The sequence below is a fragment of the Salmo salar genome, chromosome ssa01 (genome assembly GCF_905237065.1).
Source record: "Salmo salar chromosome ssa01, Ssal_v3.1, whole genome shotgun sequence".
NCBI lineage: Eukaryota > Metazoa > Chordata > Actinopteri > Salmoniformes > Salmonidae > Salmo > Salmo salar.
Window position 1 is genome coordinate 83,091,966 of NC_059442.1, and position 14,992 is coordinate 83,106,957.

The window sequence follows — 14,992 nt, forward strand, 5'->3', positions numbered from 1 at the left end:
AAATGTTTAACTGATTATGTGTCAGTGTATGCGGCCGAGTTGATGGCCATGATTATAGGTTTGAGATGAGTGTAGGAGGTGAAACCACTGAGTGGTGATCTGCTCTGATTCGGCTGAAGTGTTTATTAGTGTGAAGACGGGAAGGTTGGAAAGGGGAGTCTTGTTTGTGGGGATGATGGTGCCGTTAATGGAATTGGAGTGGTGGTAAGCTTTTGCTGGGCTCCCACCCATGTGGGTGTAGAGGGTAATGAGAAGGCCGACGTGGTGGCTGAGTGTGCTGTGATGAGAGAGGGGGTAGATATTCAGGTCCCGCTGGGCCGCAGGGAAGTCAAGTCCTTGATCGGGGCAAAAGGGCTCGAGCTTTGGCAAAGGGAGTGGGATGCTAGTAGTAAGAGGAGGCAATTTTATTGTGCGCATCGGTCAGTAAAGGAAGAGGTGGGGAGTATGGGATGTAAGAGAGAGGAAGTTGTGTGGAGTAGACTACAGTTTGGGCACACAGGTTTGAATGCCACTTTGTGGATGATGGGGAGACATGAAACAGGTCTGTGTGATGAGTTTTTAGTGGAGGAAACAGTGGAGCATGTGTTGATATTTTGTGAACTGTATGACGTAGATATATAAAAAATTGTCAGACTAGAGTCACCCAAGTCATAGACTGTTCTCTCTACTACCGCATGGCAAGCGGGACCGGAGCGCCCAAGTCTAGGTCCAAAAGGCTCCTTACCAGCTTCTACCTCCAAGCCATAAGACTGCTGAACAATTCATCCAATTAACACTATTTTCTTAAAACTGCATTGTTGGTTAATGGCTTGTAAGTAAGCATTTCACAGTAAGGTCTACACCTGTCGTATTTGGTGCATGTGACAAATACAATTTTATTTGAGATGCTGAGAGATTGTGTGAAAGGGTCAGAGTGACTGGATAGGGTTGGGTTTTGGGTGGTATAGTGGGGGGGGGGGAGCGGTGTCTAGGGCTCTATTTCACTTTCTTAAAGGAACAGGACCAATGCCACTGTACATTCAATTATGTGAACCCTTTGGAATTACCTGGATTTCTGCATAAATTGGTCATCAAATTTGAGCTGATCTTCATCTAAGTCACACCAATAGACACACATAGTGTGCTTAAACTAATAACACACAGACTATTGTATTTTTCTTGTCTATATTGAATACATCATTTAAACATTCACTGTGTAGGTTGGAAAAAGTATGTGAACCCCTAGGCTAATTACTTCTCCATAAGCTAATTGGAGTCAGGAGTCAGCTAACCTGGAGTCCAATCAATGAGACGAGATTGGAGATGTTGGTTAGAACTGCCTTGCCCTATAAAAAACACATAAAATTTGAGTTTGCTAATCACAAGAAGCATTGCCTGATGTGAACCATGCCTCAAACAAAAGAGCGCTCAGAAGACATGCATGAAGCTGGAAAGGGTTACGAAAGTATCTTTAAAAGCCTTGATGTTTGTCAGTTCACGGTAAGACAAATTGTCTATAAATGGAGAAAGTTTAGCACTGTTGCTACTCTCCCTAGGAGTGGTCATCCTGCAGAGATGACTGCAAGAGCACAGCGCAGAAGAATCCTAGAATGTCAGCTAAAGACATACAGAAATCTCTGGAACATGCTAATATCTCTGACGAGTCTACGATACGTAAAACACTAAACAATAATGTTGTTCATGTGGGGACACCATGGAAGAAGCCATTGCTGTCCAAAAAAAAAACATTTCTGCATGTCTGAAGTTTGCAGAAGTGCACCTTGATGTTCCACAGTGCTACTGGCAAAATATTCTGTGGACAGTTGAAACTACAGCTGAGTTGTTAGTAACAACACTGTGTGGAGGAAAAAAAAGGCACAGCACACCAACATCAAAATCTCATCCCAACTGTAAATTATTGTGGAGGAAGCATCATGGTTTGGGGCTGTTTTGCTGCCTCAGAGCCTGGACCGCTTGCTATCATCGATGGAAAAATGAATTCCCAAGTTTATCAAGACATTTTGCAGGAGAACGTTAGTCTCTGTCCACCAGTTGAAGCTCAACAGAAGTTGGGTGATGCAACAGGACAACAACCCAAAACGCAGAAGTAAATCAACAACAGAAGAAAATACACCTTCTGGAGTGGCCCAGTCAGAGTCCTGACTTCAACCCGATTGAGATGCTGTGGCATGACCTCAAGAGAGCAGTTCACACCAGACATCACAAGAATATTGCTGAACTGAAACAGATTTGTAAAGAGGAATGGCCCAAAATTCCTCCTGATCGTTGTGCAGGTCTGATCCGCAACACCAGAAAATGTTAGGTTGAGGTTATTGCTGCCAAAGGAGGGTCAACCAGTTCTTAAATCCAAGGGTTCACATACTTTTTCCACCCTGCACTGTGAATGTTTACACGGTGTGTTCAATTACATTTACGTCATTTAGCAGACGCTCTTATCCAGAGCGACTTACAAATTGGTGCAATAAAGACATGAACACGTAGACTTGTGTGTTATTAGTTTAAGCAGACTGTGTCTATTGTTGTGACCTAGATGAAGATCAGATCAAATTTTATGACCAATTTATGCAGAGATCCAGGTATTTCTAAAGGGATCACATACTTTTCCTTGCCACTGTAGGTAGGCTGACTGGCCTCACACTCCAGTACAGTAGGTGGCGTTGTATGCATCTTAAAAGTTGGATGCGATCCGCCAACCCAATCACAAAAGAAGAAGAAGAACAAGGAGGCGCAGGACAGACTTGCCCAAACGAGAGAACCCCACTATTTCAATTGTCCATACCTGAATGCCGTACTTCCTGACTTTAGGGGTGTGGTATTTAGAATTAGCTTCGCTGAAATAAACTAGCAAAGTAATAAGATATCTAGCCAGTCGGCCGATCTACAAACTAATTGTAGGCTTACGCAATGTTCTCTGAGAAATAGACTTGTTTACAAGTCGACTCTTCAGTTGCACAGAGTGGCGGGGATGCGGAATCAAAATGGGAAACATTTTCGGCAGAAAGAGACGCACGCGAGTCACAGAGCAGGACAGAGCCGTTTTGGTGAGTAGCCTAACGTTACTGTAACTAGCTAGCCTTAGCCTGTAACTAGCTAGCCAACTGTTTAGCAAGTCAGCCTGTTAACATAGTTACTATAGTTAGCTACAAACATGTTCCAGTTGGCTCTCTCCCCACACAGTTAGCTAGGGAATCATTTTATAATGTTAGATCAGCAAAGTACACTACTGACCAAAAGTATGTGGACACCTGCTCCTCGAACATCTCATTCAAAAGTCATGGGCATTAATATTCCGTTGGTACCCCTCCCTTTGCTGCTATAACAGCCTCCACTCTTCTGGGAAGGCTTTCCATTAGATGTTGGAACATTGCTGCAGGGACCAGGTTCCATTCAGCCACGAGTATTAGTGAGGTCGGTCACTGATGTTGGCCTATTAGGCCTGGCTCGGAGTCAGCGTGTCAATTCATCCCAAAGGTGTTTGATGGGGTTGAGGTCAGGGCTCTGTGCAGGCCAGTCAAGTTCTTCCAAACCACTTTTGTATGGACCTCGCTTTGTGCATGGGGGCATCATGCTGAAAAAGGAAAGGGCCTTCCCCAAACTGTTGCAACAAAGTTGAAACACAGAATCATCTAGAATGTCATTTGTATGCTGTAGCGTTAAGAAGTCCCTTCACTGGACCTAAGGACAACCATGAAAAACAGCCCCTCCACCAAACTTTAGTTGGTCTATGCATTCAGGCATGTAGCGTTCTCCTATATTAGACTGCAGAATTACATATTGAGCATACACCATTTCATTGAGTATTAAGTATCAGGCTACTCAAGTGACACCCACATGTCAATATGCACAATAGGATGGATAGTGTGGTCATTTCCCACAGTCAAAGTCCTGCAATAAGAGCTACGACACTAATATTTGTGTAAACTCTTTACTCATTGACATCCACAGAACATTACTGTAGACTGTTACCTATGGATTGTGGATCAATGAAAATACAGTGAAATAGAAGTATGCCCCCAATGCAATGAAGTCTAATACATCCACAGTGCAATTTCAACTGATATAAAGAAATTGTGAAATTAAGTCTTTTGTTGAATTTTTAAAACATTCCAACCTTCTTTAGCATGATCTAGTCCAGATATAGCATTTCAGTAATTGTATCCGTTTGCATCATATTCAATGTGACTTTTATTTTGAAGGCAAACCACTGATTCCACTATTGTTACTCACACTGTTGTTTAAGACACACTGGTGGGTTAGGGGCAGTCTGACAACCCATACAAACCAGGGCTAAAACCCAATTAACTGTACTGGCAAGCTAGACAGCAAACTGAAGCGATTTAGCGTTGAAATGAGTGATATTAAAATTTCTGTCTTCTCCATTCCAGCAACTGAAACAGCAGAGAGATAAGTTGAAGCAGTACCAAAAGAGAATCACTCTGCAGCTGGAAAAAGAGAGGAATCTGGCCAAACAGCTGCTGAAAGATGGCAAGAAAGAGTAAGGACCTTCTCTCACCATAAATAAGACATATGCCTAAAGTAAATGTCACTTTAAAGCGCTTGAGATTGAAAGCTGTCATGATCATACATTGATACATACAGTTGAAGTTGGAAGTTTACATACACCTTAGCCAAGTACATTTAAACTCCGTTTTTCACAATTCCTGACATATAATCCGAGTAAAAATTCCCTGTCTTAGGTCAGTTAGGATCACCACTTTATTTTAAGAATGTGAAATGTCAGAATAATAGTAGAGAATCTTTTATTTCTTTCATCACATTCCCAGTGGGTCAGAAGTTTACATGCACTCAATTAGTATTTGGTAGCATTGCCTTTAAATTCTTTAACTTGGGTCAAATGTTTCCGGTAGCCTTCCACAAGCTTCCCACAACAAGTTGGGTGAATTTTGGCCAATACCTCCTGACAGAGCTGGTGTAACTGAGTCAGGTTTGTAGACCTCTTTGCTCGCACACGCCTTTTCAGTTCTGCCCATCCATACCTTTTCTATAGGATTGAGGTCAAGGCTTTGTGATGGCCACTCCAATACCTTAACTTTGTTGTCCTTAAGCCATTTTGCCACAACTTTGGAAGTATGCTTGGGGTCATTGTTCATTTGGAAGACCCATTTGCGACCAAGCTTTAACTTCCTGACTGATGTCTTGAGATATTGCTGCCTCATGATGTGAAGTGCACCAGTCCCTCCTGCAGCAAAGCACCCACACAACATGATGCTGCCACCCCCGTGCTTCATGGTTGGGATGGTGTTCTTCGGCTTGCAAGCATCCCCTTTTTCCTCTGAACATAACGATGGTCATTATGACCAAACAGTTATATTTTAGTTTCATCAGACCAGAGGACATTTCTCCCAAAATTACGATCTTTGTCCCCATGTGCAGTTGCAAACTGTAGTCTGGCTTTTTTATGGTGGTTTTGGAGCAGTGGCTTCTTCCTTGCTGAGCGGCCTTTCAGGTTATGGCGATATAGGACTTTTCTGTGGATATAGATACTTTTGTACCTGTTTCCTCCAGCATCTTCACAAGGTCCTTTGCTGCTGTTCTGGGATTCATTTGCACTTTTTGCATCAAAGTATGTTCATGTCTAGGAGACAGAACGCGTCTCCTTCCTGAGCAGTATGACGGCTGCGTGGTCCCATGGTGTTTATACTTGCGTACTATTGTTTGTACAGATGAACGTGGTACCTTCAGGCATTTGGAAATTGCTCCCAAGGATGAACCAGACTTGTGGAGGTCTACACATTTTTTTTCTTCTGATGTCCTGGCTGATTTCTTTTGATTTTTTTTCCCCCCCATGATGTGAAGCAAAGAGGTACTGAGTTTGAAGGTAGGCCTTGAAATACATCCACAGGTACACCTCCAATTGACTCAAATTGTCAATTTGCATATCAGAAGCTTTTAAAGCCATTAAATTATTTCTGGAATTTTCCATGCTGTTTAACTTTTTGAGGCTAGTGGGACGCTAGCGTCCCTCCCACCGTGCACACTATTCAACAGCCAGTGAAAAATCAGAGCGCCAAATTCGAAAACAACAAAATGTCATAATTCAAATTTCTCAAACATACAACTATTTTATAGATAAACATCTCCTTAATCCAACCACGTTGTCCGATTTCAAAAAGTCTTTACGGCGAAAGCATAAAGTTAGATTATGTTAGGACAGTACATAGACAAAAAATTACACACAGCCATTTTCAATGCAAGGACAAGCGTCACCAAAAGCAGAACCAGCTGAAATTATGCACTAACCTTTGACAATCTTCATCAGATGACACTCCTAGGACATTATGTTAGACAATACATGCATTTTCTGTTCCATCAAGTTCATATTTATATCCAAAAACCCCATTTTACATCGGCGCGTGACGTTCAGAAAATGTATTTCCCCCAAAACTGCCGGTGAATCAGCACAACAATTTACAAAAATACTCATTATAAACGTTGATAAAATATTAAACCGTTTTTCAAAGAATTATAGATTAACATCTCCTGAATGCAACCGCATTGACAGATTTCAAAATAACTTTACTGGGAAAGCACACTTTGCAATAATCTGAGTACTGCGCTCAGAAAAAAACATCAGGCAATTACAGATACCCACCATTTTGGAGTCATCTAAATGCATAAATAGCATTATAAATATTCACTTACCTTTAATAATCTTCATCAGAAGGCACTTCTAGGAATCCCAGGTCCACAATAAATGTTTTGTTCGATAAAGTTAATAATTTATGTCCAAATAACTCCATGTTTGCACGTTCAGTAAGCTACTCAAAATGTAGGACGCGCAAGGAAAATCTCACGACGAAAAGTAAAAAAAATATCTTTACGTTCATTCAAACATGTCAAACATTGTATAGCATCAATCTATAGGGCCTTTATAACGTGATCCCAAACTTCAGTAATATTCCAACCGGACCATTGCTATGTCTTGATAAATGGTTTGGAACACAGGTCCCTTCTCACGTGAACGCGCACAATGAACTGATGTGATTTTCTGAGTCACCTACTTCCCAGCCTTCTTGTTTGGTCTGTGTTTACCGCAAAAGCCTCAAACAACTTTCTAAAGACTGTTGACATCTAGTGGAAGCCTTAGGAAGTGCAAAATGAACCCTAACTCACTGTGTGTCAGAAAGGCAAGGACTTGAAAAAAACTACAGGCACCAGATTTTCATTTCCTGGTTGTATTTTTCTCAGGTTTTTGCCTGCCATATGAGTTCTGTTATACTCACAGACATCTTTCAAACAGTTTTGGAAACTTTAGTGTTTTCTATCCAAAACTAATAATTTGCAAATATTTGACTCTGGGGCCTGAGTATTAGGCCGTTTACTCTGGGCACGCTTTTCATCCAAAAGTGAAAATACTGCCCCCTAGCCCAGACAGGTTAACCTGTTATGGCTAGGGGGCAGTATTTTCACGGCTGGATAAAAAACGTGCCCGATTTAATCTGGTTACCACTCCTACCCAGTAACTAGAATATGCATATACTTATTACATATGGATAGAAAACACCCTAAAGTTTCTAAAACTGTTTGAATGGTGTCTGTGAGTATAACAGAACTCATTTGGCAGGCAAAAACCTGACAAGGTTTCAGGCAGGAAGTGGCCTGTCTGACAAGGTGTCGTTCTTCTTGTCTCTGTTTATTGAAGAGTAAGGATCTTAGCTGTCCCGTGACACTTCCTACGGCTGCCATAGGGTCTCAGAAGGCGGTAAAAAGCTGAATCGTGGCTTTGCAGGCTCTGGCTGAAACAAAGTAGCGTGTTTGGGTAGTGGCTGGTTACAGTACTGTGAGACTCAGGCGCGTGCCCGCGTCGACCGAATGCTTTGTTTTCTTTCCTCTGTTTAGCTAAAAGGAGATTCCCGGTCGGAATATTATCGCTTTTTTACGAGAAAAATGGCATAAAAATGGATTTTAAACAGCGGTTGACATGCTTCGAAGTACGGTAATGGAATATAATTATTATTATTTTTTTTGTCATGAATCGCGCCACGCGCGCGACCCTGATTTACCATTTCAGATAGTGTCTGGGACGCACGAACAAAACGCCGCTATTCGGATATAACGATGGATTATTTTGGACCAAACCAACGTTTGTTATTGAAGTAGCAGTCCTGGGAGTGCATTCTGACGAAGACAACAAAAGGTAATCAAACTTTTATAATAGTAAACCTGATATTGGTGAGTGCTAAACTTGCCGGGTGTCTAAATAGCTAGCCCGTGATGCCTGGGCTATGTACTTAGAATATTGCAAAATGTGCTTTCACCAAAAAGCTATTTTAAAATCGGACATATCGAGTGCATAGAGGAGTTCTGTATCTATAATTCTTTAAATAATTGTTATGCTTTTTGTGAACGTTTATCGTGAGTAATTTAGTAAATTCTTAGTGAATTCGACGGAAGTTTGCGGGGGGTATGCTAGTTCTGAACGTCACATGCTAATGTAAAAAGCTGGTTTTTGATATAAATATGAACTTGATTGAACAAAACATGCATGTATTGTATAACATAATGTCCTAGGGTTGTCATCTGATGAAGATCATAAAAGGTTTGTGCTGCATTTAGCTGTCTTCTGGGTTTTTGTGACATTATATGCTAGCTTGAAAAATGGGTGTCTGATTATTTCTGGCTTGGTACTCTGCTGACATAATCTAATGTTTTGCTTTCGTTGTAAAGCCTTTTTGAAATCGGACAGTGTGGTTAGATAAAGGAGAGTCTTATCTTTAAAATGCTGTGAAATAGTCATATGTTTGAAAAATTGAAGTTTTTGTATTTTTGAGGAGTTTGTATTTCGCGCCACGCCCATCATTGGATGTTGGAGCAGGTGTTCCGCTAGCGGAACGTCTAGATGTAAGAGGTTAAAGGCACAGTCAGTTTAGTGTATGTAAACTTCTGACCCACTGGAATTGTGATAGATTATTTCACTGTCTGTAAACAATTGTTGGGAAAATTACTTAACCGACTTGCCAAAACTATAGTTTGTTTACAAGAAATTTGTGGAGTGTTTGAAAAACGAGTTTTGACTCCAACGTAAGTGTATGTAAACTTCTGACTTCAACTGTACATAACCATTCAAAAGTTTTGGGTCACTTGGAAATGTCCTTGTTTTTTGAAAGAAAAGCAACAAAAAAAATGGCCATTAACATAACATCAAATTAATCAGAAACACAGTGTAGACATTGGTAATGTTGTAAATTACTATTGTAGTTGGAAACGGCTGATTTAATGGAATATCTAGGCGTACAGAGGCCCATTATCAGCAACCATCACTCCTGTGTTCCAATTTTAAATGGATAATTGATCATTAGAACTCTTTTGCAATTATGTTAGCACAGCTGAACACTTGTTCTGATTAAAGAAGCAATAAACCTGTGGTCCGATACCTTCTTTAGACTAGTTGAGTATCTGGAGCATCAGATTTTGTGGGTTCGATTACAGGCTCAAAATGGCCAGAAACGAGTATCTTTCTTCTGAAACTCGTCAGTCTATTATTGTTCTGAGAAATGAAGGCTATTCCATGTGAGGAATTGTCAAAAAACTGAAGATAATGTACAACGCTGTGTACTACTCCCTTCACAGAACAGAGCAAACTGTCTCTAACCAGAATAGAAAGAGGAGTGGGAGGCCCCGGCTACACAACTGTGCAAGAGGACAAGTACGTTAGTGTCTAGTTTGAGAAACAGACGCCTCACAAGTCCTCAACTGGCAGCTTCATTAAATAGTACCCGCAAAACACCAGTCTCAACTAGAGGTTGACCGATTATGAATTTTCAGCGCCGATGCCGATTATTGGAGGACCAAAAAAGCCGATGCCGATTAATCGGACAATTTATTTTTTTGTTATTCAATTTATTTTATATATATATATATATATATATATATATATATATATATATATTTGTAATAATGACAATTACAACAATACTGAATGAACAATGAACACTTTAATATAATACATAAAATCTATTTAGTCTCAAATAACTATTGAAATATGCTCAATTTGTCTTAAATAATGCAAAAACAGTGTTGGAGAAGAAAGTAAAAGTGCAATGTGTGCCATGTGAAAAAAACCTAGCGTTTTAAGTTCTTTGCTCAGAACATTTTGAAAGTTGGTGGTTCAATATTCCCAGTTTAGAAGTTTTAGGTTGTAGTTATTATAGGAATTATGACGCGTCGACTATTTCTCTCTATAGCACTTGTATTTCATATACCTTTCACTATTGGATGTTCTAATAGGCACTTGAGTATTGCCAGCCTAATCTCAGGAGTTGATGGGCTTGAAGCCATCAACAGCGCTGTGCTAAGCATTGCTTAGAGCTGCTGGCAAACGCAGTAAAGTTTGAACGAAGGCTTATGAACCTGCTGCCGCCTACCACCGCTCAGTCAGACTGCTCTATCAAATCATAGACTTAATTATAATAAACACAATTATAATATGGTCAAATCCGGAAACGATCATTTCGAAAACAAAACATTTATTCTTTCAGTGAAATCCGGAACCGTTCCATATTTTATCGAACGGGTGGCAACCCTAAGTCTAAATATTGCTGTTACATTGCACAACATAATGCTAGCTAGCCACTTACCTTGGCTCCTTGCTGCACTTGTGTAACAGGGCTGCACTAGTGTAACAGGTGGTCAGCATGCCACGCCGTTTCTTCGTGGAATGCAATGTAATCGGCGTCCAAAAATGCAGATTACAGATTATTTGCATTAAACACTTTTTTTGTTGTTGGTTACTACATGATTCCATATGTGTTATTTCATAGTTTTGATGTCTTTGCTATTATTCTACAATGTAGAAAATTGTAAAAATAAAGAAACCCTTGAATGAGAAGGTGTCCAAACTTTTGACTGGTATATTGTGTATGTATGTTATTTCCAATTTAGGGTATTGCATTTTCTAACCTTTCTGTATTTTGTTTTCCAACAGGAAGGCCCTCCTCTTGCTCAAAAAGAAGAGATACCAGGACCAGCTCCTAGACAAGACGGAAAACCAGATTAGCAACCTGGAGCGCATGGTAAATAGTTAAAAAAAAAAATCAAACATTCACTCACACCACCAGGAATAGTATAACATTGTAATTTATTCATTACTTTAACATGGGATGTATTGCACCGTAGAAAAAAAGGTTTTGCAACAGAAAATGTTCACTCTAAACAGAAAACGCTTTGCAACAAAAACAATCGTTTTTTTAGATACGTCCCTCTGTTTGCTTCCATTTGATTCCTAGTGAATACCCACCTGTACTTAACTAATGCTTTCTGATCTTGTTTTCTTTAGTGTCAAGACATTGAGTTTGCCCAGATTGAGATGAAAGTCATTGAAGGACTTAAAGTTGGAAACGATTGCCTGAAGTCATTGCATGAGGTATGTGAGGGTATCAGAGATATAAGTTTGTTCTCTATGCAACTTCCCTATGACATAGATGGGTAGCATACTGTATGTGTTTTTCCGTGAGATAAATGGGTTGCTTAGGGCGTTTTCACATATGGAGTTTGGTTTCTTGGAGCGTTTGTGCGAATTCTACAGAATAAGTTTAGCTTTCACAACACCTGAAAATAACCGTTTCAGGATGTGACTTGTCAGACACCTTCTACATGATGTTAGCGCGCTAGCTTGCTGGTAACGGGCACAAAGTTTCACTTGAATTGCGCTGCTGACTCTTAATACCTGGTACTCCTGTCCTGGATGTTGGACCTGCTACTTGTGCAGGGTTAGTTTCAGCCAGGGTTTGTTTTCAGTATAGTGTGGATCAGGCTACTAAATGCTCCAGAATCCGCATCATACAGGGGATATGTGAAAGCGCCCTTAGTTACCTTCATTGCATCTGTAGTCCAAATAGCATTCCACATGAATAATCCATGTTCTTTCGTATTAGGCGATGTCCATCGAGGATGTGGAGAGAATTATGGATGAGACCCAAGAAGCCGTTGAATACCAGAGGGTAAGGTCCCCACTGTTTCTTTTTACAGAGGCGTTACTATCTTATTGAAAATACTGTATTTTGTTGATATTTATTTGTACCTTTTTATCTCCCTTCAGGAAATAGATGAGATGCTGGCAGGTTCCCTGACACAGGAGGATGAAGATGCCATACTGGCTGAACTGGAGGCCATCACTCAGGTCAGTCTGAATTACTCAACAACACTGACTGGCAAGGCAGAAACCATCTCATCATGAGAATGTCAACCTGGACAGTATCGCTCTATCAATAGAATGTTCTATTTCATACAAATGGAAGGTTCTATTTTGTAGACTAGAACGTACATTTCTCTGCTCAGGTCCCTCTCCCAGTCTCGCTCTTTCTTATTATTCCTTTCTCTAAAACCTTGATTTGATTTTGTATGTGTAGGGAGACCTTGACCTGCCAGAGGTACCTGATGAGTCCCTGCCTGAAGTCCCAGAGGCAGCTGAGGAAGAACCAGGTCAAGGTTAGACTCCTCACATATGTCAACATGCTGAATTACAATGAGGGTTAATTTCATGTTGAAAATGTGTTCAGCAGATTTGGATTCAGATTTAGGTTGAATACTCCACCAGTTGTAATAGACTACGCGATTTCTGAGTCTGTCTGGTTGTTTTTATTTCAGAGAGACCGAGGAAGAAGCAAGAACGGGAGATGTTGGCTGTCTAGAAACATGTTTGTTTGCCAGGGGACTTGGTACTCTGGCCACTATATCCCCCTCGTAGGGGTCTCATGCCCCAAACACACAACCACAGAAAGATTATCTTGCTCACTGGAAGCAGAAGCATCTCTTCCAGTCCCTCACCGTCAAGACTGATGCTCCTGGTGCCCTGCTAATCCTTGGCATTGTGAGCCCCACTATGGCTCTATAGGGCTCCTCTGGACTCAACAACCCTATCACCATGGACATGGACCTTATTTTTCAGATCATTGCCTGCAGGTTCTTTCCTATTCTTTTTATGTTTAGGGCCTATTTTGATTGTGCCTATTGCTTAAGTCCCTTGACAGGTGTGTTTTTTTTTTTTTTTTTTAATCTTCTGTGAACAAATTGTGATAAACGGACAAATGAATGCATGTCACTTTATTTATTTCCCTTCAACCTTATGACTTAGGCTTATTATCTGACCACAGAACATATCTTTGGGAGGAATAGCCTACATTCATCTTTCAAAGTCATTACTATTGGGACTATTTTCAGAAACTTGACCTATTTAGATGCCAAATCTTAGTTAAAAATGCCTTGATTCCTGCCAAACTGTCAGGAATGCATTTTGCTTTGATATCAACTTGTTGATTTGGGGACAGAAACCTTTTAACGGCACCGACCTATTTGCTAAAGCAGCCATTTCATGTATATTCTCTTTCTTCCTCACTGTCAACCTGTTAACTAATCTAAAGCTACAGTTCCTTTTGGCTTGGGAATTAGTTTAGTGTCATTGGTGAAAGGAAGGGCTAATCGTATGTCAGTGGGCTTACTTACCTCTGTACCTCACAGACAACACTGGTGTTATCAGATGCCTAGATTTGACTATGATTTCAGTCAAAGACAACCTCAGAGCCTGACGTCCTAGCTTTCTATCCAGTGAGTATTATGATATTAGGCCTGTCTTACAATGAGTGTAATATTGGGTTGCTAGCTGCCTGGGTCTAATATTTTACTGGCATATCATATAATGATTTTCTTAGAGCATTGGCTAATTAATTCTTTATCTGAAATGGAGGGCCTAAATATAAAAGATAAGCACTACCAACATATTTGATGTAATATGTATATGGACTATCAGACCAGATATGTATTGTATAAAAAATATTACTGTTCTCTAATCTGTAGTGTCTCTCTGAGACACTCTTGATAATAACTGTGGAGACCATTTGACAGTTACATCATATTGACAAACCTGTGGCGTGTCTATACGAAATCTCTTATTCTGTAACATTACAAGCGTTTTTAAAGGTAGTGTTTGGCCAGTCTGGTTTTACTTGGTATGTTATATAAACAACCACCAGAGGGCAGCAAATAGCAGTGTTTCTCTTGTTCATAAGTGGTACCTTGGTTAGTGAATGTATTGTGTGGATTGGGGTGCTGTCATGTTTTTATGTGTGCTGTGCATGTATATGGGACAGTAACTAAACTCAGCAAAAAAAGAAATGTCCTCTCACTGTCAACTGGGTTTATTTTCAGCAAACTTAACATGTGTAAATATTTATATGAACATCAGATTCAACAACTGAAACAAACTGAACAAGTTACAGACATGTGACTAACAGAAATTGAATAATGTGTCCCTGAACAAAGGGGGGTCAAAGTAACAGTCAGTATCTGGTGTGGCCACCAGCTGCATTAAGTACTGCACTGCATCTCCTCATGGAATGCACCAGATTTGCCAGTTCTTGCTGTGAGATGTTGCCCCACTCTTCCACCAAGGCACCTGCAAGTTCCCGGACATTTCTGGGGGCAATGGCCCTCACCCTCCGATCTAACAGGTCCCAGACGTACTCAATGGGATTGAGATCCGGGCTCTTCGCTGGCCATGGCAGAACACAGCGTTGAGATTGCCTGCAATGACAACAAGCTCAGTCCGATGATGCTGTGACACACCACCCCAGACCATGATGGACGCTCCACCTCCAAATCCATCCCACTCCAGAGTACAGGCCTCAGTGTAACGTTCATTCCTTGGACGATAAATGTGAATCTGACCCCTGGTGAGACAAAACCGCGACTCATCAGCGAAGAGCACTTTTTGCCAGTCCTGTCTGGTCCAGCGACGGTGGGTTTGTGCCCATGGGCGACGGTGTTGCCGGTGCTGTCTGGAGAGGACCTGCCTTACAACAGTCCTACAAGCCCTCAGTCCAGCCTATTGCAGACAGTCTGAGATGTGATGGGGGGGATTGTGCATTCCTGGTGTAACTTGGGCGGTTGTTGTTGCCATCCTGTACCTGTCCCGCAGGTGTGATGTTCGGAAGTACTGATCCTGTGCAGGTGTTACACGTGGTCTGCCACTGCGAGG

The 14,992-nt window shown here is 40.9% G+C and overlaps 1 protein-coding gene across 1 annotated transcript; it reads left to right on the top strand.

Moving 5' to 3' along the window:
- The first annotated feature begins 2,608 nt into the window (after positions 1-2,608).
- Positions 2,609-14,134, top strand: chmp6b (charged multivesicular body protein 6b). The gene is made up of 8 exons (XM_014212789.2): positions 2,609-3,041; positions 4,386-4,495; positions 10,946-11,033; positions 11,297-11,383; positions 11,895-11,960; positions 12,059-12,139; positions 12,369-12,447; positions 12,607-14,134. Exons 1-8 carry the CDS (start codon positions 2,979-2,981, stop codon positions 12,648-12,650), a joined length of 618 nt encoding a protein of 205 aa, XP_014068264.1. The 5' UTR covers positions 2,609-2,978; the 3' UTR covers positions 12,651-14,134.
- Positions 14,135-14,992: the final 858 nt, after the last annotated feature.